Source organism: Borostomias antarcticus, assembly GCF_949987555.1.
Source record: "Borostomias antarcticus genome assembly, chromosome: 4".
NCBI classification, from domain to species: domain Eukaryota; kingdom Metazoa; phylum Chordata; class Actinopteri; order Stomiiformes; family Stomiidae; genus Borostomias; species Borostomias antarcticus.
Window position 1 is genome coordinate 30,528,074 of NC_140237.1, and position 26,587 is coordinate 30,554,660.

Sequence of the window (26,587 nt, forward strand, 5' to 3'; positions counted from 1 at the left end):
CGCTTGTTGGTTTGCAGGCACGTCATTCAGAGCCCGCTGACCCGCCCAGAATCATTTCAAGCAGCAGCGAGAGGAGTAGAGGTAGGATGATAACAGTTTGACTTTACCATAACCGTCTATGACTGATTAGACATTCCGTGATTGTTGAGCCAGTGAGCAGATCGGTTACTGTGCGCATATCTTTTGGAAAACGATGCCCAACCTTCGCATCAGGTTGCCTTTGCTGCCACCCAGGTGTTGGACCAAAGAAGAAGGACGTCGTTAATGTGACATTACTTATATGTTGTGCACAGTTTATTGTGGTCCCATACGCAGACGAAGATGCTGAGCCGATTGATGAGTGGCAGCATCAGGAATTTGGAAAGAGAATACAGCTGTACGGTCAGGCTGCTGGATGATTCGGAATACACCTGCACGATTCAGGTCAGTTTAACAAAACATATTTATTTATCTGGTAGATTTTCTATTTTGATGCTTATTGTGCAGTCTATTGGCCGTTGCTTTTCCATAGCATGGGACAGATGCGCTTTCGTCAGAGATTCTACCTGTGAACATCACATGACAGTATTTCGGCTGTGCTTATGTATGTATTATCTGCATTGCGTATTGTTAGTTGCATTTTCCCAACGGGTTAATGTAAGTAGCCTAATCTATATATTGATATTAATATGAATCAATATTATAAATAGGCTATGTTTTCAGAATGCAGTTTGGCATTCTCAACCCCTATAGTGTACCTGTCTTCAACGTCCTTGTGCATAAACAGCAGCTGAATTGAATTGCATACGATCATTTGCTGATGAGATTGTAGTTCAAAATTGAATGAGTCAGTATTTTTCAATAAGTAAGATTATGATGAATCAACACAATGTGTACAGTGTGTGTGAGAGAGAGAGAGAGAAAGAGAGAGAGAGAGAGAGAGAGAGAGAGATAGAGAGTTTGTGTATCTTCTGCCAGAAAGCCTGAGATATGAGGGTTTCTATTGATGCTGGTTTCTCCCAGAGGTAACAGCACCATCTGCACATTTGTGGGATTTGACAACAAAGTTAAAGAAAGCCTACCTGCCTGCTCTGAAGATGAATGGAATATGACTTAACATTAGTCTTGTGAAGTTATTCAATTTCCTTTGGCCTATACGGTCTACTACTTTGTAAACAAACAATGCCTTAACTAGTGTGGTTGAGACCAACAATTGTGTAAGTTGATTGTCAAAGTGGTTAGATGGCAGTGATACCCAAGGGACAGTAGCCTAAATGGCTGTCACATGGCACTTTATGGAGTGAGGGCTGCTCTCTTTTCCTGGCTCACCTTGGAGATCTGTCCCAGAATGAGAGACCTCCTGGGGCCTCACATAGCAGGGGCCACATACCTCATTTAGCTCCATTCAGCCTGCTCTTGAATTCACCCTGTCTTCTAGAAGCCCTCCATCCCAGCTCCATTCACTCGTTGTGCAGTAAGTAGTCTTTTCTCTCATTAAACAGACTCTCACAACAACAGACTCACTGCATGTATAGGTCTATTTTGCTTGCCCATATACTACACTAGCTACACACGTGTGTGTGTGTGTGTGTGTGTGTGTGTGTGTGTGTGTGTGTGTATGTGTGCATGCGTTTGTGCCTGTGTGTGTGTGTGTGTGTGTGTGTGTGTGTGTGTGTGTGTATGAGAGAGAGAGAGAGAGACAGAGAGAACAGGAAATAAACATGCTCCTCATGCCTGCAGGTCACATTATGATCTTCCATTGTAGCCAAGCTGAAGTTCTCTCATATGGGAAAGGGAGGGAAGGAGGAAGAGAGGAAGACGGGGTGAGGAGAGAGAGAGAGAGAGAGAGAGAGAGAGAGAGAGAGAGATAGAGTCATGATATGAAGTGAGACAGAGATTGCCTTAGAGAGGGACAGAGGTTAAGCACTGTATTGCCTGCTGCCTCACTGGAGCTCCATAGTTCTTTTCTGAGTGCATGTTTGTAGACCTGATGCTTTCTGTGGTCATTATATGATTTGGACTGGGGCGCACAATCTAGAACCTCACCACACTGTGTACACTATTAAGTGTTTCTTTCACATCAGCCTAACCTGAAAAGAACTATTCAATATGTTGTGTTGAGATGCCCAGCGGAGCTTGTGTGCTTCTGAATGGATATCAATGTCCATGTAGATGAGAATACCTTCTGAAAGGCATTGTGCCTCATAGAGTAATATTGATTTCCAACAGAGTCGAATCAAACTTTATTTGTATAGCACATTTCATACACAGAGGCAACACAATGCGCTTTACAGAGAGTAATGGGGGGTATGGACATAGATCCTACCCCTACATTTTCCAGATGGAAGCAAAAGAACAGTTCACCCAAGGGCCGAAAAAGTGAGTTGTAAAATTTCTTCTCTGACCTTTCTCAACAAGACGATCGAGCAAGCTCCTGGAAAATGTTTAAGTCCATTGGGTAGGAATATTTACAGAGCACTAACCACAGGATAAATACTTCATAAGAGAGCCGTGACCTAAGGCTCCTCATCAGTATGAGTGACTGAGGCCCCTGACACAGTCAAGACTCACTTTCTGATGCCATATAATGAAGTCAGGACCTCTTCCTGGGGGCCAAATGCAGAACTTCAGAAAGAGTTAGCTTCTTTGTATTAAAAATGTATTACATTAATAAATGACTGTCTCCCGAGTTGCCCTTTCCATATTTAATGTTTTCTGATGTTGCTCACATTTGAATTGTTACGGTTGTTTCTGAAACTTGTCGTCTATCCCTAAAGCATTCTTTCTTCCCCACTGGTGTGTGTCAATCCATGCAATACGAACAAAAAGGATGTTTGCATGTTTTCTGACTTCACACAGATTATGTTCAGAACCTTCCCAGTCAGTGTAGCCTACTTGAGGGAATACTAAAGAAATCCTTTGTTGGTAATCTCACCTAGAGTCAAAACATTAGTGTTTACTGTGATCCAGGGAGAGGCATTTTGCTTATAATAATCCATGGACTGGGACTGCTGATTCCCTAGGTAGATGTATTTAGAACCGCTCAGGTTTCATATAGAATAGAAGGAGGATGTGCTTTAGACAGCCCTCCCCGTTATCAGCCGTGCCAGCTAGCCTTTACTGAGCTAATGTCTGCTACGTGAGAGACGGGCCTTTCAGTTGTGAAGGTGCCCTGCAGAGTTAATCCATAACGTGGAGGGAATAAGTACAATAAGACCCAGAGGCTTTGGTGTGTGATTAGGGGGGATGGCGGTCATGACTGTAATATCCACGGTTTCCTCTGATGTCACTGCTTCATCTTGTCCCATCAATTGACATTTTGACTCTCGGGATATTAGTGACTGTTGAAAATGGAAGCTTTGATACTATTGCAGCTGATTTGACTTTCTTTCATTCCCCTGAGCAGGCATCTGAAGCTTTGTGCTGTTCCCTAGTGTTGTGCTGCAGAGCAGCAAGATGCTAGGCTCCATAGTAGCGGGAAAACAAATATCCGTGGTTAAGTGCCAACTTTGGGCTGGCAATACATGAAACCTTAAACCTCCATGTTTTGCCAACACACCAGAAGTGAACCTTCAACCACACGGTCCCTAATGACCCAGGAGCATTAGAGGGCCAAACAGAAGAACGTCATACTGGATGTCCAAATATGAGCTCTGGTGGTTAACGCGCGCACACACACACACACACACACACACACACACACACACACACACACACACACACACACACACACACACTGCATACTGTACACACATTTGAGGGACAGCCTATCAGGCTTCTGTCAGTGACGATGACTGAGAGCAGCATCTGAAACTATGTGTTTAGGGTTCAAGAGGCTGCACTGTTTCTCTCCCAGTCATGAATAATTAAAATGTGTGCCAGGAGTGAATATTTCATGGAGTGTTAACTTGAGTGCTACGATTTAGCACACGTGTTGCTGGTGGTGTTGTGGTGCAGCAGCAATCAGATAATTTGCCGACACACTTTGCGTCGTTTGCTCAAACACAGTGGTGTCACCGCGGGAGCTTTGCAGCAGCGACTGAAGGGTTCACAGTCAGCAGTGAAAGCCTATGCTGTACTTTCAGGGAGCAGTGAAGAAGACTGATTAATTCGGAGAAAGTTGAAATGGGGCGTAGCCTAACTGATTGAGCCTATGTGTTGTACTGTACTGTAGACCGAACGCAAGAAGATACATTTCAATAAATTTCCCTATTATACTTTTGATGAGATTTGAACACAATTTGGGAAAGTTGCTCTTAGGAGTGTTATCCACCCCTCCCCATTCTTCCCCCTCTGCCATTCTTCGTCCCGTGACTCCTGGTTCCTGGCTGGCCCCTCAGCACCATAGAATCCACTCTTTGTTCCCCCCCCCCCCCCCTCTCTCTCTCTCTCTCTCTCTCTCTCTCTCTCTCTCACACTCTCTATCTCTCTCTCTTCCAGCACTGCAGTTTTGCAGATTAATGAGCCAACCCCCAGAGAACCTGACACTACAGGACTGTACAGTATACACACACACAGACACACACAGACACACACACACACACACACACACACACACACACATTATACATGACACAGCAATAAAGGCACTGCCTGCTCCTCACCGAGAACATAGCACTAAAGCTACTGTAATACACCTAGGCTACGGCAGGGAATATGCACTGTCAAATCTCACGTAACTACAGAGATGATAAAATAGAATTTGCTCAACATCGTAATCTTACTTAGTAGACACGGACACAGAGAGTGTAACCTGAGTGGTCTTGTGTTGCACAACAGTACCTCTCTCCTCTCAGAGCATTGTGGGCCAGTGATCCAGAAGACCTTGCCTCCCTCTGACAACTTCCTCTCAAGCCCGGACCTAACAGATGGTCTATGTTTGGGGTTGGACTGTGACATCATCATCTATCATTCACAAACACAGACACATACATATTGGAGGCCTCACAAGATGGCATAATGTAGACAGGTGGCCCACTCCTGAGCTCATGAGTGAATCAGAGCAAACTGAACTGATAGCTCCAGTAATAATGGTGGGGGAGGAAGTTGAGAGCTTGCTCTACAGTGCCACGTTATTGTAATTAAAACTGTTAAACGATTCAGTATTGCAGATTCAAGGATACAATTTGCATCTAAGTCAAGTTTGAATACAAATGTGTCTAGAATTTTACCAAAAAATATGAGGTTGGAAATCGGTTTTAAATTACTGAGGACTGATGAGTCTAGGGTATTTTTTTTCAGAAGTGGTTTTACCAGAGTAGTTTTAAGAGTCAATGGGAAAAGCCTGTACTGAGGGAGCAGTTAATGATGGCTAAAGTGTCCTCAGACACAGAGTTAAAATAGTCTTGAAAAACTTGGTCAGAATAGGATTGAGAGAGCATGTAGATGACTTAAGTTGTGACACCACTTTGCTCAGTATCTCTGTGTCAACCAGTGCAAACAAGCTCATTACAATGTCTTACAGTATGACATTGTAATGACTTCTCTCACTCTTTCTCACTCTCTCTCTTTTATGACTTCTTAACACTCTTCCTCCCTCGTAAATCTTACCAGTATCATCTACCCTTTCCCTCTCTCACACCATCATTGGCCGGGTTTCCCCGATAAAAAACCTTCTTAAGGAACCCTTCTGAAGCAACCCTTTGTATGGTAGTTAAGAAGTACTTTGGAGTTAAGTGCTTCTTAACTCGTTTGGGAAACCCGGCCATTTACGTTTCACATTTTAGTCAAACCAGAGAAAAGCCATGACTGAGATGAGCGAGCCCTGTGTCCTCGTAGGGATGGCGGTACTAAGCTTCCAGCAGAGGTGGAAGAACGGAGCGCTCGAGCTGAAGCTTGGAGCCTGACCATTTGCCGCCCTGCAGGCGAGCACTGAGGTCTTGAATCTCACGCGTGCTGCCAGGAGAGGTGAACTCAGTGGTGTTCTCAATAGCGATGGAAAGGTCCTGGAGGGGGCAGTCTTTTTCAGGGAGGAAAAGCAGCTCCATCTTGTCAAGATTGAGCTTAGGATGGTTCGCAGACATCCAAGCTTTGATGTAGAGATGTGCATCGCCACCTGTGGGGCAGATACAGTTGAATGTCTTTGGAATAGCAGTGGTAAGAAAGACCACGAGAAGATTTACAAAGCCAAGGGATTTATACAGAGAGAACAATAAGGGCCCAAGGACCGGACCCTGAGGGACATCAGTGGTTAGAGTGCATGCCTTGGACAGGCATTCTCTCCACTTGACCTAGGAAGATTGATCGGTCAAGTAGGAGGCAAAGGAGAGTGCAGAGACTGCGACGCCCAGAGGATGGAGACAAGGATCTGGTGGTTCACTGTGTTGATTCTCCACATCCATTCTTACTGTAGTTCCTCCTTCTCTTGGGTGAATTATGATTGAGGTCACAGAGTCCTTAGTTACAAGCAGGTTAGCAAGCTCCATTAAATGTCCCCTTGTTGTGGTTCATTAGATAGAGGGGCCATGTTGACTGTCACGGGAGTACATCTATCTCATCTGTCACAGAAAGAGGTCAGACTCTACTCCTGAAAAAGCAGCAGCAAATACAGGAGAGAGCATTCCTTTCATGAATGTCTTGTGTTGTGTCATGAAAAGAGGCATGGGCTTGTTTTGATTGTCTGTAAAGAATGTAAAATTGGTATGACGAACTGGCTTAGCTTATGATATCTTTACACAACATCTGACTGTATTTCGAACTTTTAAAAAACATTTTAAATGGTACATTTTTACCATTACTGTATTTTCTATTATACAAAGGAGATAATCGATTTTGAGGTAGAACAACAGCAACAAATGATAACATAAAGTCAGAATTTTTCTTATTATGTGATGCCACTGGGTTAACTCTCAGTGTTCCACAAGTGTTAGACTAATCCCAATATCTGTTAGCAGTACTATAGTTCTTCAGAGACCAATAGTGGGTAGACCTCTGGAGAATGGCCTCTCCATCTTCCAGTTGTGAAGAGTGTGTATTCCAAGACCTTGTTGGAATTATGTTTTGTTGATTATGGAGTCTGCTCTCTTTCTTTCTTGATTAACTTGAAAGGAGTGACCAGGCTGATCTGAGGGCAGTGCAGTTTGCTGTAAAGGACATCAACATGAGAATAGTTTTGTTGTTAGTAATAGTTTTCTGTGGATACGTGCTTCTGTGGTTTAATTCATTGGATCCTCTTATGTTTTCTCCTTTTGATTTTCAATCAAATGTGAATACTGAGAGTTTTGTAAAGGAAATAGGATACTGAACGCACCATGGCTACTACAGGTGCATCTCAGAAAATTTGAATATTGTGGAAAGTTCATTATGTTTCGTAATTTAATTAAAAAATTGAAACTTTCATATATTATAGATTCATTACACATGAAGCCCCCTCCAGCCCCCTCTCGTTGTCCTCGAATCTTTTGGAGAAAACCAACCACAGGTTGTGACTGCATTGGATTAAATTGTCTTTTTCCATGCTAATGTGACTTAGATTGCCGCAGCAAATTATGCTGGGAGACAGCTGCAAATAGTGATGATAGCAGAGAGCTTGATAGTGTGTGTGTGTGTGTGTGTGTGTGTGTGTGTGTGTGTGTGTGTGTGTGTGTGTGTGCGTGTGCATGTGTGTGTACTGTATGTGCACGTGTGTGTGTGTGTGTGTGTGTGTGTGTGTGTGTGTGTGTGTGTGTGTGATGTTGTTTCTTGTCTGCTGTCTCCTCAGCCTGTGCTGAGGATCAGACACTGCTGGGCGGAGCCAGCATCTGCTCAGCAGCCCCTCTGCAGTAATATTCATTCTTATTTCACACTTTTACATATTTGTCACTTATTCTTGCTTCCTTCTTATCTCTAAAATGTTGATGTTTGTATTACTTGTTTGACCAAAAGCCCATCTTCCTTATTTGCCTTCCAATCACAGATAACGTTTGTATTGATTTGTTTGAAAACCGCATCACTGAAAATAGCTGAGCGTAGCGGATCTGGAGGATGCATCCCTCAACCTCACCCACCTCCACACCATGACAGCTTCCAACAGAGATCTCTGAGGAAAAAGTGGAACAGTTCTTCTGAGGATAAGTAAATGTAGGCCTATACATTTTTCGTTAAGCTGCCTCAGTCTGAAAGTACGAGGCTATAACATAGTAAGTAATAGACTTCAAGAAACTAGAAAACGAGTTCTATTTTTCCATGCTGAGACAGCCCTTTATCGTGTTTTTACTCTGTCAGACGAGTTAGACTGAAGTGTTCTGTTCGTAGCATCTGGAGCTGCATCTCTACTGGGAAACATGAACAGACGTGATAACGGTTCTCTCCAACTCCTTGGCTCACTGCGTAGGGATTCCCAGAGCTCAGCGGAGATATATTTCATATTTATCAATGTTTTATACTGTTTGGTGGATAAACATTGCCGATTTGCTTGAATGCTTTTGTGAAATTGTGTTTGAACCCAGGTGGTTTGAGCACCAGGATTATGCTAATGCAGTACAAACAGTACTTTTAGTTTTTTATTCTGGCTACACTGTATATTCGTACAGCACTAGATTAAGCTCTTAGTCACTTGTTTTAGAAAGGAGATGCAATTTTGAGTTCTGGCAAGTAGTAGTACATAGGCTTTTCCTACATTAAATGCAACTATTGTAAGTCACTTTGGATAAAAGCACCAAATGACTGTAATATAGTGTAATATAATGTCATGTTCAGTACGCCTGCAATTTTGGTGTCTGAGGTTTTACCTCAATTTTGCATAATCGTGTTACAGTTTGCTGAGATTAATTGACATATACCTGTATTTAGTTAATTCGTTATGCCTTAATTAGTTTGCCATCGTCTGACTTTTACCACATAATGTTCACCAGCCATGGAGGTATGGAATGTGAATCAATAGAACTATTGATTAGATAGACCCTACCTGTGCTCACAGGCAGGCTCACACTCACACGCTGGGATTCTTCATAGTCTAAGGGTATGCCTTATGTCTGGGTCCAGGCTATTGAAGTCTATTTTTACCCACTTTATATAGCAGAGCCACTGAGTGTGTGTAGAATATTAAACCCTCCCTCCCTAACTCTCAACAGCCATTACTTCATCCATCATCAGCTCACTCCCAATCCATACACAGACGGCACACACATCACTTCACGTCACGTCACGTCACGTCACGTCACGTCACGTCACGTCACGTCACGTCACTTCTCTCTCTCTCTCTCTCTCTCTCTCTCTCTCTCTCCCCCTGTCTGTCTGTCTATCCTCCTTCCTGTCTCTCTCCCTTCTTCTGCTTAACCCAGCTTCTGATAACAACCCCACAGCACTGTAAAAGTAAGAGAAGGCGTGGCTGCTTTGTATATGCAAAACTTTTGAGGGAGAGCCTGTTTACATGGCTGCTCTGCCTCTCTCTTGTGCATGTGTGTGTGTGTGTGTGTGTGTGTGTGTGTGTGTGAGAGAGAGAGAGAGAGAGAGAGCAGAACGGGAGATGAAAGGGGATGTGGTGGGAGTCTTCCCAGCCTGTGGGAACTTCTCTCTCCTCTCAGCTCAGAGAGAGGTGGACGGCACGAACATGAGTCACAGTCAGAGACCGCTCTCTCTCTCGCTGCTGTGTTCTGAGATATTGGCATTTCCCTCTTTTAGGTGGTGACATTTTGTGTAGTATTTCTTTGGAGGTGTACTTAGATTGGGATATAGGGCAGATAAAGTGATTGCATTTTATTTTTAAGTTCAGAATCTCCCGAGTACACAAGAAAAATGTAACGTCATAATAGTTACCTAAGTTGTTTTACCTAACATGTTTGTGAAGCGAGTGTTCTGCATGAGTGAGTGAGTGAGTGTGTGTGTGTGTGTGTGTGTGTGTGTGTGTGTGTCCGTACACGTGTGTGAAGTCTCTCCATCACTCCTGCCTGTCTCCAAGTCGTACATAAACACTCAAGTCTTAAATCATTAGTAGCTGTCGATAAAAAAATCTAGACACGTCTTCCATCATTCCCTGAATTAATGCAGCTCTTACAGCCTCAGTATGAAATCTGGGGACCAACAGAAATTTAATTGGCTAGATTGGCACTGAGCTGTTCTGCACTTCTGAGTGTTTTGGGCTCTCTCTTTTAGATTGTCCACCTTTTTGGAGGAACATCAAGAAAAGAAGGACTTGGAAGTAAACAACAATGTGTGCGAGTCGTCAGCTCTACAGTAGCTATTCACGCTTTTTTGTTCTTCAAGGGTAGTGGCATCAACCGTTAGCAACAGCAAGTGTCCCAGGTGCCTTCAACGGTTTGAATTCTGTATGGGAATTTGTCTGTGCCTACTGAAACTATCATTTGAATGCGGCATAGACAGATGTGATTTAATGAGCCCTCTCAGGTCTGTTTGCAGGGGAGGCCCTCTTCATCTTCATGCTTTAAATCTTCCCATTGGTACAGTGATGATTAGATTCAAGGTAATGCTCAGGTGTCTCATGGATAGCCCATTCTGCAGAGCCTCATCTGGCTTCCAAATCAGCAGCATCAAAATATTCAGAAGGTACTCTGTCTGCATGAATTAGTGAAAATACTGACTTGATGAGCACATAATGGACTTTAAAATAGCAGTTTTGAGTGGACGATTTATTCACTACAGTAGTCGGAGGTTCACATAATGCCAGCTACACTGTTTTGAGGAGAACACAGATTACAAAGTGATTTGTCACTTTCAGGCTTTGATTTATGGGGCGATCTGCAAAACATGTAAATGTATTGACTCTGGTAAATGTGAAAACAGCCTTGTGCATCCTTTTCCCACCAAGGTGCTGGCTGTGGTACGGTCAGATAGTTTCCTCCATGTAGGTTTCATGATTCAGGCAATGTTTGCTCAGATATGGGTGATTACAGAACTGAGGTTTACCGAGGACAATGTCACATGCTTGATACTTTATAGCCCTTTATATCAGTTCTCTCAATAAACACATGGATTTGGGATCGGCGGTTGAAAATAATTAATTCCCTGATTCAATCTCAAGTAAACATCAGGTATAAGTCCAATTAAGAAATTATGAAATGATGTCTGCATGGTGGCGGTTGTAGCCAGAAGATAAGCTTACAACAACATCTAATGAATAAACCTGAGTATAATGTATCTTTTGTTTGAGTGAATGTTTAGGTCACAGTTATGTCTCCCAGGATGCCAGCCTGTGACGATGACATTCTCTCGCCCTTGACTGTCAGTGACACCGGGGGAAACCACGGGTCTCCATGGCAACAAGCTTATTACATCACTGCTCTCCAGCTGCTCTCGTCAGACTGATGCTAGCCCAGGCACTGCTCGAGCGAGACCCTGCATGCCAAAACGCTCGCAACGGCCAAACACCCTGTCCATCCGCTGACTTCCCAGGCCTCCGCCGGACCACACGACTGGCGATCAGTAGCCTACCGCACATGCAGATAAGACCTGCACGGACACACTTTGACTCAGACCTGCGCTCTGTAACTAGTCCGGGCGGCTGTAGCTCAGTTGGTAGAGCGGGTTGTTTGATGATTGAAGGGTCGGTGGTTCGAATCCCAGCTCCGACTGTCCACATGTTGAAGTGTCCTTGAGCAAGACACCTAACCCCAAATTGCTCCCAATGAGCAGGTTAGCACCTTGCATGGCAGCTACCGTGAATGAGAGGCCATTGTAAAGTGCTTTGAGAGGCGCTATATAAGTGTAGTCCATTTGTCCGTCGCACTCAAGTGGCGAGGACCTCTCTGGCGCAGCGGCCCGTCTGGATGTCTTTACCCCAGTTATTCTCTCTTGCCTCTGGGAAGGTTAGCTCCTAAACGGGCCGTTTTTATAAATGGGGTTAATGTTCTTTCTTAGCCCAATTTCCAATGGGTTACCTCCCCACAGATTGCCATGATGGATGTTGTGTGTGAGAGGCCAAATTTGGACGTGGAGGTGCTATTCTCCCGTGGCAGACCGAGACGCTTTTGTAGCGCAGTGCCTCCGGTCTGAAGACACGCTGTTACGACAGCACAAGCCTCTTTTTCGAGATCAAGCCCAGCCGAGGAGCCCTGTCAGTACAGAACATCCCACCGGGCCGCTTGTCCGTCCTGGCTGTGCGGAGGGCGGAGCGACCTTGATACCTGACTGGACGCTCCCTCCTCGCCATCGTCCCCTCTCCTCATCAAGCTTTAATGTGCTCAGTGTGCACGTACCCAGAGGCCACTCCGGGAGGAGCCGGAGGCGGCCGCAGCAGCTGTCAACGGATGAGCCTGGACCTCTCCACGGTCACCCCCCCACCCCCCACCACCACCTCTAGACGAACCTGTCATTGGGAGTAGAAAGGGCACCCGTGACAGGGGCCATCCCTCAACGCCTACTTACATAACCCAGGTGGTGATGTTTTAGCGAAGTTCTAAAATAAGACCTGTGGTGTCAGCACGCACAGCTGCAGAGGAGGCATTGGAGGGGGGAGGGGGATGAAAAATGTATAAATTGTCAGAAGGAGGAAGATGATGCAGCATAGTAAGAGAGGTGGGGTTGTGTGTGTCATGCATGGCGCTCCCAGCTCATTGGCTAAGGTGTCTAAAGAGAGAGACAGAGAGGTAGAGGGCATTGTGGGTCACAATCACCGTCAGTTTATAACCTGCACAGAGACATCTCCACTCTCCTGTGTCAGTGTCAGTCTAAAGCTCCGGTCGGTCATCCTCTAGTGTCCATCCCACAGTCATTTATCATGATAAGACCAGTCATCCTCTATCTGCTGCTAGTCCTGACATAATGGCTTCATATGGAGCAGGAAAATGACTCTTTTTAGATATGGTATGGTGGTAGGCCTATTGCTTTCATGAGCGACATGTGTAGGAAATGGTCAGAGGCCCTACAATAATATGCCTCTAAATAAAGACTTGGCTCATCTTAATGAAAAGCTGGTGCTGTATGACAATCTGTGAAGATAGCGTCATCTGCTCTAATGAAGCATAACTCAGCCATAATATGCAATTAATTAACTAGATTTGCTAATTAACTTGAGCTCTCCTGACGAGCCTCTTGGTAAGACTGTGTATCGGCTCATTTTGACTCCCTCTGGGAGACGTCAGTGATAGGACAGTCTGAGACTGCTGAGGTCGAGAAGGATGAGAACTCTTTGCTTTCACATTAGAATAACAGACATGATAAGCTTTCAAGGGCGTGAGGTTGGTTTCTCTCTCTTTCTGGTGTGGGACCGGTCTCTCTCCCTCTCTCTCTGCATGAACATAGCATATACGTAAAGTATAAAGTATATAGGACTAAGGAACACTGAAAAATATAAGTGAGGTAAGCTCACACACTGAGGTCAGGCTCCCTGTCCATCAGTTGACTAAGCTGACTGTGCCGAATAGTGGCATCCCCTCCTGATTTCCTACACTTCCAAGTGTGCCTGTCCGTTGGATAATTGATTTGTTCTGGTGTGGAGTCTTGACTACCCTGAAAGTGCTTTTGTCAGCAAACTGGCTCCTGCCTGATGAGGCTGCTTAGAAGAGTGTGATTGGTCCTTGATGCTGCTTTCATCTGACATCTGAGCTCATCAGCAGAGTACCTTCAAACCTCATTAGTCCCTCAATAAGGATGCACTTGGTTCCCCATGCCACCAGGCCCAAGACCAGCCTGGCTGAAGACCGTTCCGAGTGGATTTTAAAAACGGTTACTCAAATGATCAATACAAACTCTGTTTATCAGAAGGAGCAAAAGCTAATAATGATACTTGGTCAGTGAACCCAATTTTCCTCCAATTAATTCATGGTTTGTTGAACTGCCGGGCGTCCTGTGTCCCTGTTGTGTGCTTTGACTTCATATCTCATTTGTTCCTTTGACGTTTTTTCGATATTTCACCAGTGGAGACATTTTTTTTCTTTCCTTGTGACAGTGAGTCGTTTCGGAAATAAATTATCACATGGCAAGACTGTAATAGTGATCTGGATGCATTTCCTCCCATTAAGTGTTCATCTAATGTGCTCCAAACCCTTCCCCCTCAACACATCTGATGCACAGGCTGGTTAGCTCATGTAATACCAGTATTGTGTTGTGAAATAGCTTTTACAAAATCTCTATCTGCTATGACACACATAGAATGAGGGCTAGCAATTGTCCAACACTGAGGCATACAGAGGCATACTGTATGTGGATATCATGGCAACATGGCTATAATGTCTCCTTTTCCATCCTCCTACCCATTAACTGTAGTCTTGAGCTCTTAATTGAAAGACTTTCTTTAATGGAGTGTCTGCTGTCAGTGATTTGCACCAGTTCCCCTGGTTGATACGATACGATACGATACGATACGATACGATACGATACGATACGATACGATACAATACGATACGATACGATACGATAGCCTTCACTGGCCCCCGGGTGGGGAAATTTGGTTGTCACACAGCACAGGCAGGAAAGAGTAAAAGAAACACACAGGACATGTCAGTGTACTGTACTAAAAGAGACAATATACAATCAAATAAATATAATAAGAGCAAGTGTCTCAATCCTCTAAAACTATCCCTGCGATAATAAATAGTAACTTATGAATCTAAAATAGTAAAATATGCATGGCATCAACATCAGTCAGTATTAAAAGTGCAAGTGCAAGCAGAGGGAGGCAGGGGGGCTGGTGAAGCTATAGCTAAACCCTTCCTCCTTCATCCTGGGGTTCTATTAGAATAAAGCACAAGGAATGAGAGAACTGAAAATTTCATCAGATTTAATCAATGATGTACTTCGGCTGTGCAGTTTGTAATGGTTGTTTAGCTTTTCCTAATTTTGGCTGGGCTGCTGTTGAGTGTTCCTGTTTTACCACTCTTTAATGGCACTGGCAGGAGAAGCTGGCAGAGGTCCTGTTATCCATTCTGCCCTTGGGGTTGGCCATGTCTGTGCCTGCAGACAAAGGTCCCAGTCACATTGCCATGGCAGGGGAACAGCTAGGCAGTGCCTCTGTGCCACCGGCCAGCTGGCAGCATCCCTGGGTGGGGCTGCTTCTTTAGATGCCATTCCAGGTGAATGAATCCAGCTCAAACAAACCTGTAACACACAACAATAAGGAAGGGACAGCGCCACCAGGAAAACCATCCGGGTGAACCTATTATCCTGCCCCCGATGACCCTGCCGTGATCTGTCGTCTGTTCGTTCCCACTTCCCAGACATAGCTCCAGACCCAAACACCCAAAGTTAAGCGTTCTCCCTCAGGCATTGTGTGTGGATATTGTGCTCACTTGTTAGAGTACCACAGACTGTGTGACAGGAACTACAAAGACTGGGGGGAATTAGCAAAACACTGAAGCTGGGCCAATGTCACCTTTGTCCACCGCAATCTTAATGCAGGGCTGCTTGTCAGTAGCTGTAGCCCACACTGGTAAATAAGAAAAGGGACCTGTGAAATAATAAATTGCACTAATATATTAGCATTGGACCTTGGTAAGTTGACAACACCAGCCTCTATGAAAACTTGACAATTTTCGCTTGTTGAATAAGTTGACTTGCCATGGCTTTGATGAACTGTAGTTTGAGCTGCCTGTCTTTTGATCTTCTCATATTAAAAACATTGCCAATGACAGGATAGCACTATTGTCAGGAATGTCAAGGCATGCTCTTTTCGTGCCACTAAGCTGAGTGTGTGTCTTCCTCTGGAGTGTGTCCTCTAGTCACTAGCCATTAAGAGCTTGGTAGTGTGTGCAGATCCCTGAGGGCCTGCCAGCTCTGCTCTCATTTCGAAACGTCTCTGCCGCAGAGGCACAGGGGCTAAGCGTCCATCCCTCTTGTCCTAGAAGACCTCTAGGGCTGGCCGGGCTCACTGAAGAGCGTGATAATGGCTCTGAGACATGATGTCATCCAGCCTGGGACCCAATCTCTCTCTCTCTCTGTCCAGATTGCTGGAGATCCTGTGGCAGATTGGTACCCAGTACTGCAGTTTGGTTGCATGACTCTAGCTGCTTACCTCCAAGGGCCTACATCTATGGGGCTCGCTGATGATGTTACTGTATGTGGCTAGTTCATTGCATTTATAGCAAATATATCACCCCTTGACAATATCGTCTTTCCTACTGTACATGTAGAGCTGGGGGAATTGTTTGTTTACAGTAGACAAAAAGTATTTGTTTACATAGTCTCCCGTGATGTCCCCTAGTGTTCTTTCTGAAATATGTTGATTTTGATTGTGTAACAGCAGGAACACTGCAGTCTCAAAGACCGGCACCAAGAGGCTGATGACTGGAGCATTTCATGGTTTCTCAGATTAATTTTGTTGAATAATTTAGACCTGGTCTAATTTTGAAAGATTGATCTGAGGTTAGGTTCCTTTTGGGTTAGACTCACAAGTCAGTTGCTAAATGCTTTGCTCAACTAGAGACTGCAGACATTGTAGATTTTGTTGTAAAACTGGGTGGAAACAATTAGAAAGTAAAAAAAAAAAAAACACTAATTTGCAATAGCTGTGACCACATATGAGCTGTAGAGTAGGCTTGAACAGATTCAGTCTGGCTGAATCTTCTCCTATCTTGTCTAGTGGATTAGTAAGAGCTGTGGCATCACAATGTTTTTGTGGACAACAGCAGCATCGCACTTTTGTGGACATTTTTGTGGGCCGACCAACCGACCGATCGACAGAGTGACCTATAGATCTGAAAAAAAAACTGCATTGCAGAACCAGTCCAAGAGATTTTAAATAAATACATAGCAGAACCAGTCTGTAGTGCGAAAATGTAGGGTACATGCGTTGTTCCCTGGAAATCAAGGTGAATTGTGGGTAATAAATAGTGGACTATATAGGGAACGAAAATTCTGGGGAGAATTCGGACACTACAAACAAAATGGCTGACGCCCCATATAGTGCACTATATAGTGAATAGGGAGCGATTCCGAACACAGCCCCTGTCTGGTCGAAACATTGCTCAATAAAGTGTTGGGAGCTATAATCCAGTGTGCAGACATCCTTTTCCTCTTCTGGATTCCTTTTTTTAAATTTTTATTCTGCATCTGGCCTAAACTACAGGTGGGATGTTCACACAACTACATCACTTTCCTGTTATTTCTTCTTCACTTACTTCTTCACTAACTACTTCAGTCATTGCAAAGCCCATCACACAGCAAGTCACTAATGGAATTTAACATGCTGGATTTATTGACATAATTTAACTAGGCTTTTCATCTAGTTAGATGGGAGGAATAACAGGAAGTCTTGTCTTTGGAGATACGCTGTGTCGAAGCTGGGAATGAAAAGTGACAGTGTTGGACAGAGCCTGGAGCTGTATGGAGAGAATCGTTTAAAGACTAAGGACTACTCTGGTCCTCCCTCATGTGACGAACAAATCCACTCACTTGCTTCGCACTACAGCACAGTCCACCGGTGTGACGGTGTACGTTACCGTGAATGGGCCAGGCTCTCGTAAGCATACCAAGTATCTGCCCCACTGTTACTGAATTTCACAGGGACATTTGTTGCTCATGGTTCTTAGGTGACATTATTCTTTTCCGAGCTGCTGAATAAAAGAGGGGAGACAGTGCCCCTGCTTGGCGGACCGTCTCTCTTGCTTCTGTTTAACCACAAACTGATGGAGCCCCCTTTTCCCCCGAGTAAATAAAGGGCCCTTTCAAGCAGGTCCCTGTTCAGACCATGCCAAGCAGAAGCAATATGCCGCTCCTCCTGGCCACTCTCTGTGCAGTGACCCTGCCTGTGTACATGTCCTGCCTCACAGTCTCCTGCTTTGATTTCATAGACACAGCCTGGTTTCAGTCACTCTGTCATTCCCTCTCTGTGTCCTCTCCCTTTGCCCTCAACATTAGCTGGCTCTTCTGTCTTAGAATAGAATAGAATAGAATCTTCGTTTGTCATACAGCACAGATGTGGAGACTCTGCGCTTAACCCATCCCGACGTCCTTCCCCCAAGGGCAGCCGGGAGCAGACGTAGGCAGCGTGCAGGGGACCAAGTGGTCCTGTCCGTCTTCGCCATGGACGGACAGCGTTAGCGATCTGTTCTTCTGCATGTTTTTCATATTGGGTTCTTTATGGGGGAAACCCTTGCGAACACGGGGAGAACATGCAAACTCTACTAGGTACTGCGCCACCGTGCCGCACGTGAGCAATTTTGGGGTTTAGTGTCTTGCTCAAGGACACTTGGGCACAACGCTAGGAGCTGGGATCAAATCGGGGACCTTACGATCCCTAGCCGGCCGCTCTACCTCCTGAGCTATGTGCCGCCCCTGGGGCCCATTCATACTCTATGCAAGCTACGCTAGCGCGAGCTACGCAAGGCTGCGCAAGGTGACGTTGACGCCTCCTTGCGTAGAAACGTGTCATGCCAAAAATGTTAACTTTACGCGAGCGCAAGTGCTATTTCATGCGAACCAATAGAGTTAAGCGGTATGTTGTTTCTTATATAAGAAGGCACACCAAGGACACAGGGTAGACACAACTTGAGCCTAGTTGGAACGGGTTTTATGTTCAGCGTCTTGGCACACTTCTGAAATGAGGTCAGGAAGATTTGGATACTCACAGATGGCACCACAGGAGAGAAATAGTGCTTTGGTCATGTTTTGTCCTGTGGGCAAAAATACCTACTCCACAACCTTGTGGGGAGGCAGCAGGTGTTTTAATGTTGAAGGCCACATATCCGTAATCACCTAGTTCATAAACTTTATCTGGAACCAATTAAATTAGGGGGCTTTGTGTCCGAAAGCTGCCTGCTTCATGTTGTCATTGATGAAAGGTATATTAGCATCAGCCAAGCATCATCAATGAAGAGGTTTGTCTCTGTTTTTTTTTGCTTGGCCTATTCTTTTAATTTCGTCTTCATTTGTTCTGTCTCTTTCTTGTCTCTCCTGTCCGTACCGTACAGTGGCATGAGAGTTCTCAATCATATGTCATTTTGCCAAGACGTATCGGTTCAACACAGTTCAAAGAATACCGTGAGGGTGTCATTCAGATTGATGACGCAGGGCAGTGTGTGCTGTGCACTATCAAACATATATTACAGAGTAAGCTGTGCAATAAACACTGTAATACACACTGTAGTAGACTTAGTTGTAGAACACTGGCAGTCAGCCTGCACAGAGAGAGAGAGAGAGAGAGAGAGAGAGAGAGAGAGAGAGAGAGAGAGAGAGCAGGTCTGATCTTCCTCTCTTCACATGGGTATGAATTGATCTATGCCCTGCAGGCTTCAGTAACTGTTGTTTTAAATGAGCCGACTGGGATTGAACCTCCTCACACGTTTGAATCATGATGAGGTGCAGGTCATGCTGGACGCTGCTGTGTATTCTAACAAGGGTGTTGAACAGAGAGAAGCATCGCAAAATAAATAGCCGAGCTGATGATCATCCTCGAAGCTGGAACTGCTGAGAAGCAGCATGTGTGCAGCACTTCAGATACAACAGTATCATACAAAGACTAGGGCTTCGCTAGCCGTGTAATAGGCTACGTTGTAGTGTTAAGGGTCTAGTGTGGGTGGTTATTATTATTCCAGTCAGTACTGAAGCTATATGGGTGAGTGCAAGACTGTAGAAATCTGTATGCAGCCTTGCATACATGCAGAGTAGCTAGTGGCTATGCAAATTTCCCTGGATCTTTTGTTCCTCTGCCAGGGGAGGAGGTAGACTGGTGGAAGTTAGAGGTGAGGAATAATCTCATGCAATTGGATCACTGGGATCCTTAAAGAAAAGCTTTAAGGGAAGAAAATAGCTTTTAGCCACAACTGTTTGAGTAACGCTGCAGAGATAAGTGGGGTAATATCCTGATCTTCATTTCAGTTATTTTTCATCTCAGAAGTGATCGATACAGCCATTATTAGTACACAGTCTGTGTTGATCATTGTTAATGGAAGGTGTCGAGACAGTTATTTACTCGACACTGTGCTGGTTAGATGATGGGAGTAGGTGTCATACTCCACAAATTACTCCACAAACAATTATTAATATTATATGATGATGGTGATGATTATTGTTATAATAATAATAATAATAATAATAATACATTTTATGTATAAAGCACTTTTCATTGAGAAAAGGTCTCAAAGTGTTGAGGATTTAAGATTTTCTTTGAAGCACAATCTAGAATACTGCACAGAATAAAGGTTTTTACTATATCATAGATTATTGTGTTTACCCAAACATCTATGTATATTGCAAACGTTATTTTGGAATATAATTTGTGTAGGTGGATTTTCGAACAATTTGTTCCCAAGGCAGAAGGATCTTCTAAAACCTTGGTATTTGGAGGCGCTCAGTAAAAAGAAATACAACAGGCCACACATCTCCACAGTCCTGTGGGCCTTCACAGGTGGTCAGGTTAGGTTTCCAACACAGTTTCGATGATCGTGTCTCTGGTGGGCATTGTAGTGTCCTAGATATATCCTATATATCTCTGCTTCTCCTGTCTCTGAGCCTTCAGACACCTGTATTAAACTGAGAACCTAGGCTACAGCGTCTACAACGTAATTATTAGACTCCTCTAGAAATTATCAGATTTATACAGAATTAAAGTCATGCTTGATTAGACTTAACAGCTCTGCTAAACGAAATGAGCCACTTTTGAATGGCAGGCTAGGGATTGTGTGTGTGACACTTACTTATATGGCAAGTAATAATGAGAAAAACTTTGGTGGAGGTTATGCCTCTGCTATATTCAGATTGAAGAAGGGGATGGATTTAATAATATTAACTCACCCCTGGCACCGTCCCTGATATATATGGGGACAATTGATAACTGTATGTAGCTGGGGGGCCATGCGCCTGTCAACCAGACATTGGGCAGTCCAAACCACCCAGGTCTGAGTGAGGGCCCTGATCCACAGGGGCCACAGCATGATGGAGGACTGTGGCACCAATAGACATTCCATGACTGAGAGTCTGATAACTGGAGGTCAGTCACCCCGATACTGAGGGAGGAGTAATGGATGCCCTCCTGGCGAGAACAAGGGCCAATCAACCACCTTGGGCCCATAGGACCAACCCCTTTCCTAACCAGATATAGTCCCTAGAGTTTCGCTCTCTTGTGTTCTTTTGTGTTCATACTGTAACATTATGGATCCTTTTGTGCCATTGAAACAAGTAACTTTGTCACTGTGGAATTGCTCAAGAAACAGCCTGCTAGGTACCGGCGAGTCGAGTATCTGCTGAAATAGCTATCCACAGCTGTTCCAGGATCCACCTTCTAAGCAAGAGCGAGAGGTGAACAGTGAGACATTTGCAACTTAATTATGAACCATTTCAGTTGGCTGTACACCAAACAGAGCTGAAATCGAACTCTGTACTCTAAGTCTGAGCGCTAAGTCCGAACTCTGAGTCTCTGCGACTCCCAACGTTCGCCAAAACAGCCTTCCTTCAAAGCTGCATCGACAGAAGAGCCCATCGGTCATGTGCCTCTTCAAGTCTTCACGCCGAGAGCTGCCAGCAACGCAAGCCGGCTTGCCCACACAAACCGTAAGGTCATGCCCCAAAGGCTCTCTTTTGGTGTGGTGTGATGCTATGCTGTTTGAGTTTAGAGAATTTAGGACAGGCTGCAATCTTATATCATTCATTTAGTTTCTGCTGTGTTTCTATACTGCCACATTTGTGTTTCCATCTATTATTGAATTGTGTGTTTTCATATTATTGTGATAATTGATTAGTATACTTCAATAAATATTAAACGCTTTGATAACGTCGTTGTAGCGTCATCAACTGGTCTCTAGGTCACTTGCTTGATTTAAGACCTCCTCTTTCAGATTGAGATTGATAAACTATTGATAGACTATTGATCAGGTTATCTGTTTCCCTGTACAGAACAGGGGGGTGCCCCATACGAGTTGATTTAATGTATTGAATCCATATTCCCTCATATTTGTGATATCCGCGGGATAATCATAAATTATACCTAGTCGTAGTCATATTTCCATAGTTCTAACCCTTAGAATGCTACATGTATTTACTAAATTTCCATCAGTCTCTATCTATTCAGGACAGTACTTGGCTCATTCAAGTGACCGTATAGATTCATGTATTATGACAGGACCACCCATTTTATCAAATTAATGAGATTTATGGAAATTTTATCATCAAGTTATTACAATCAGTAACTAAGTAAATCCTATTTATATAGCACAATTTCTCAGACAGTGGTCACAAAGTGCTTCACAAAACATCAATACATAAAAACAATGACAAAAAGCACAAAAACACAAAAAAACAAGGACAAAGAAACATAAAAACACAGGAGGCTAGACAAAGGCTAGTCTGAACAGATGAGTCTTTAGCTGACTTTTAAAAGTATCAACAGAGGCCACAGAACGTTGGTCCAATCGAAGAGCGTTCCACAGCCTAGGAGCCACAACTTCACACAAGGCTCGGTCACCTTTAGTCTTTAGCCTTGAGCGGGGAACAACCAACAGGACCTGGTCAGACGACCTGAGAGACCTGCTAGTGATGTAGGGGTGGAGCAGGTCACATGACCTGAGAGACCTGCTAGTGATGTAGGGGTGGAGCAGGTCACATGACCTGAGAGACCTGCTAGTGATGTAGGGGTGGAGCAGGTCACAGATGTACGCAGGTGCCTGACCATGCAGAGCTCTAAAAGTGATGAAGTACCTTAAACTGGATCCTAAAACAGATGGGGAGCCAGTGTAAGGAGGCTAGGATGGGAGTAATGTGACAGGACTTTCTGGACCTAGTCAGTAGCCTAGCAGCAGTGTTTTGAAATATTTGAAGACGGTCCAAAGATGCCTTGCTTAGGCAGGTTAGAAGGGATTTACAGTAGTCCGAACGAGAAGATGCAAATGCATGAACATTACATTAAATTGCAGTTATTTAGCAGACAATTTTTTTCAAAGCGACTAACAATAATTGCATTTAATGTAGGAAAAGCCAATGTACTACTACTTGCCAGAACTCACAAGTACATCTCCTTTCTAAAACAAGTGACTAAGAGCATAATCTAGTGCTGAAGGCAAAGTGCAAGAATAGCAATCTAAAATACAATAGATGCTTAAGAGGGTGGATCGTTGTAGTACTTCTTGAAGAGATGAGTTTTGAGCCTGCGATACAAGACGCAAGCAAGATTTCTAAGATGGAAAAAACAATTTGGGGTCAGGGGCTTACAGTAATGTGATGATCAAAGTACATTGCCTTATCAAAAACACCTTTCCGAGGTTACAGTAGACTTTACGGTTGTTGAAAGGGGTCTCATACATTGAGCAACTTTAGCATTAAATAGTGAATAAAAAATATGAACTCGCACAAAGGATGGATGAATAGAATACAGCTACAGTACATGAAATGAGGCAGAAGTTTAATGGCTGAATGCCAATATTATCACAACTTGTCCTGATAATTCCCTAACACTTCAGCGTACAAATGATGGTACTGTACATGTAAGGCCCATTTACAGTAAAACAAATTAGATAATCAGCACAGGAATGCATACAGTACCTTCTCTTTGGTGGGATAAACCAAGAGAGAACAAACAACAGGGATGACGACAGGTTCACTGGGACATGGACTCTACCAATGTGTTTTTTTGTGCACAACCTACAGTAGAAGCTACAGGAAACAATAAAACCATTGCATATTTCAATACAACGTTGCAGAAACATATTGAAAGGAAAGCATCACATAATAGCATATACTGTATATCATTTATTAAATATATATATATATATATATAAAATATTTTATATTTAAATTTATTTAAATATTTATTTAAATATTTAAATATTTAAATATTTTCAATATATATATATATATATATATATATATATAAATATCCATATCCCCCCACAATGTGACCCGGTCCTTTGCCCAAATAAGATGCACCCTGTCTGTATGAGCGTGTGTAATCATTGTTAAGGGAAGAGAAACACAGGGAGATGTAGTGTAATTCTATTATAATAGTGTGATTATATTAAAGGGTCATACTGTATTCACTCTGTGCTCTCACAGCGTTTGAGCCGGTTTATCAAGATCAGTGAGAGAGAAAAGTCGTTTCTGGCCTCGACTACTGCCCGCTACAAACATGGTGCTGCCTGTTGCATTAGGCTACCTTCAATTCTCACCCATGTATGTAGTCTGATTTCCTGTGGTTGATGATAGCACATGTACTGTACCATACTCTACATGCGTCAGCTCTATTTTTAACTGGGTTAGGCGTGTATTTTTTTTTTTCCCCCCGCTGGAAATCTGCCAGATGCCTTCTGGTCAAGCTGTGGTTTTCTTCCCTATGGTACCGGGAACCCTGAAGTCTACTGATGCTCCGTGTCGTTTTGCTCAGATTTCTCCGCCCACCACAGTTTCTTGTATCAACAGATCGGTACAAGTGGGAAATTGTGTTACTGCTGCTCTGGGTTAAGTCATCCCTCAATAATATTGCCAGCGTTCCCGAGTATTGAACCAGCACTATGACTTTGACATTATCTCAAAATCACAATATTGGACAAGATTAGCTAAAGGTTGAATTGTCAAAATGCGTTCCAGGTTCTGGTAAGGCTCTCGTCTAGAGTGATCTCTTGGTTTGAATTTCAACCAGGCCAATCAGTGTCCTTTGAATGCGTCCTTGGAATTAAACTGCATGACGTGATTGGTTAGGGGGTGAACTAGTCGCTGAGGGCCCCTTCGGCAACGCCCATCTCAGAAAACGGCTGCAACGGGAGCCTGTTGAGACTGAATAAAAAAGTGAAACAAAATGGGAATTCAGTCTGAGTTAGCATAAGTGTTGTTTTTTTGTCGTTTCTTTGACGGTGGGTGGAGGTTCCTGTTGTGGTGTCGGGCACTGGAATCTGAGGTTGGTATCCGAGCCCATGCCCTTCTGGCTCCTTGTCTGCTTGCAAGCACAGCAAGATGCCGGGCGCCCCTTCCACCACGGACCATGATCAGTGACACGTTTGACCTGCTGACTGGCCTGTCAGGGCAACATTATCGGCTGTTAGCACTTTTTACAGAGGAGAAGCTCTGTCTGCGGGATCGGAGCGCCTCTTGTTACAGTGCTCTCTGATGCAGAGTAGCTCCAGTGTGCGCTGCTAGGGAGGGAGGGGAGGGGAGGGAGGGGAGGGGGGGAGGGAGGTGGTGCTGAAGTGAAAAGAGTGGAGATGATGAGAGAGGAGGAGGGTGCCAGGCATCTTTACTTTTGTGTTTCTCAAGTCTTCTCCTGCGTGCTTGGAAATCTTAACGTTGATTTGTAGAAGAGGGCGTTACGCAGCGTTTATTGCAAGAAGCGATTACTGTCCAGCGGGGAGTGTAATTGTTTTGTAAAGTGACCCGTGAGCACTTTGCTCCCTGCATCATTCTTTTCTGCCACACGAAATCAAATAATAACCTTGAAGACTGAGGTTATAGTGAGGTCTAAATGTTAACACTGAGACAACTAAGGAACTGTAGAACTTCAGAGAAAGGATGATTACTAAAGCTGTTAGTAACCCATTCCCATTATCTTGGTAGTGAGCTGATAGAATAGTAGGTCTAGCCTAATAGATCCACATATAGTAGCATGTACTGTACATAACACACCTCTGCACCCTCCCCCCCGGGGCTATTAATTAATTAATTTGTTTGTTTGTTTGTTTATTCATATCCATATATAGAATGTACATAATCCATCCAATCTATCTATCTTATCTTAACTCTATCTTTATAGTGTATAGAAATGGTACTTATTGTGTAATTTGTAAATTGAGTATTGGAGTTCATCTGTATTGAGCATAATCTTGGAGCCGGCAGCAACATTTCACTGTAACTGTACACGTACATTTCATGTGACAAATAAAGAAATCTTGATTTTGATCAAGCATTTGCTGTCTGGAACAACATTTGTGACAGCATTAGCTGTGATATTAGACAATGTTATGTTATGTTATGTTTTACCACCTGGTTGCTCAAAATACCCTACTGACCTTTCTCTTAATATGTTGTGCTTGCCAAGTAACACGTCTGTCTTCATACTGTACTTTTTTGCTACGTTTAGATGTTAATGGAGGAAGACGTCTTGAGTTGAGGGAGCCATAATATTATGAAACAGACACATCAGTTTACATTAAGAGCTGGCTTCCTTGTCCCTAACAATGTCCCCCCCCAATCACCCCAACAAAGCCTGTTTTGGATGTTATCAAAGATGACAGTGTTCTCCCTTGCAGTGCTTCACATCTAAGAGAATTAGCCTAGATCATATCAGTTATAAAATAATAAGTTAGCTACTTTCCAATCAATTGCACAGACGTTTCATTATTCATATTTGGAAGATTTTCTCAACGACAGTGAAATCTTCTAGCACAATATTTATTTTGTTGAACATTGTGAACAATTCATTCCACTGTCTTCATCTTCAAGGCACTGTTGTTGCGACTGGTTAACTTCTGTGTCTTGCTTTTGTTTTGCTGTCAAATCAAAGCCCTCCTCAACTCAGAGTGGGATGCTATCAAAGCCTGTGCTCCTGGGTGACGAGTACTCCCAGGGCTTCCTTTACAGGCTTTCTTCGGGTAGGAGTGATTTAACAATGTTTTTGGAAAGGTTTTGTCAATGGAAAAAGCGCTTCTTCTTTTTCGGTTGTTTTTGTTGCTCATATCTAGTGCCATAGTATCCCTCGGTCCCCTGGGGACAACCAGGCGTCCAAGCTGTTGCCTTTAATAAAACAGATCAGGAGCTGAGGCTTTGCAGTTCATTCAAGTCATTCATAATAGACAGGGTTGATGGACATGTCACCTGGCCACTG

At 43.8% G+C, this 26,587-nt stretch overlaps 1 protein-coding gene across 2 annotated transcripts in view; it reads left to right on the plus strand.

The window, feature by feature from the left end:
• Positions 1-321: 321 nt before the first annotated feature.
• The window catches only part of LOC311307841 (FERM domain-containing protein 5-like), a gene marked incomplete at both ends in the record, with an annotated part of 53,070 nt that continues 26,804 nt past the window's right edge, over positions 322-26,587 (plus strand). For both annotated transcript variants that reach the window (XM_084436725.1, XM_084436726.1), the window contains one exon: positions 322-423. In XM_084436725.1, coding sequence (XP_084292851.1) covers positions 322-423 — 102 coding nt within the window. The remainder of the gene's footprint in view (positions 424-26,587) is intronic.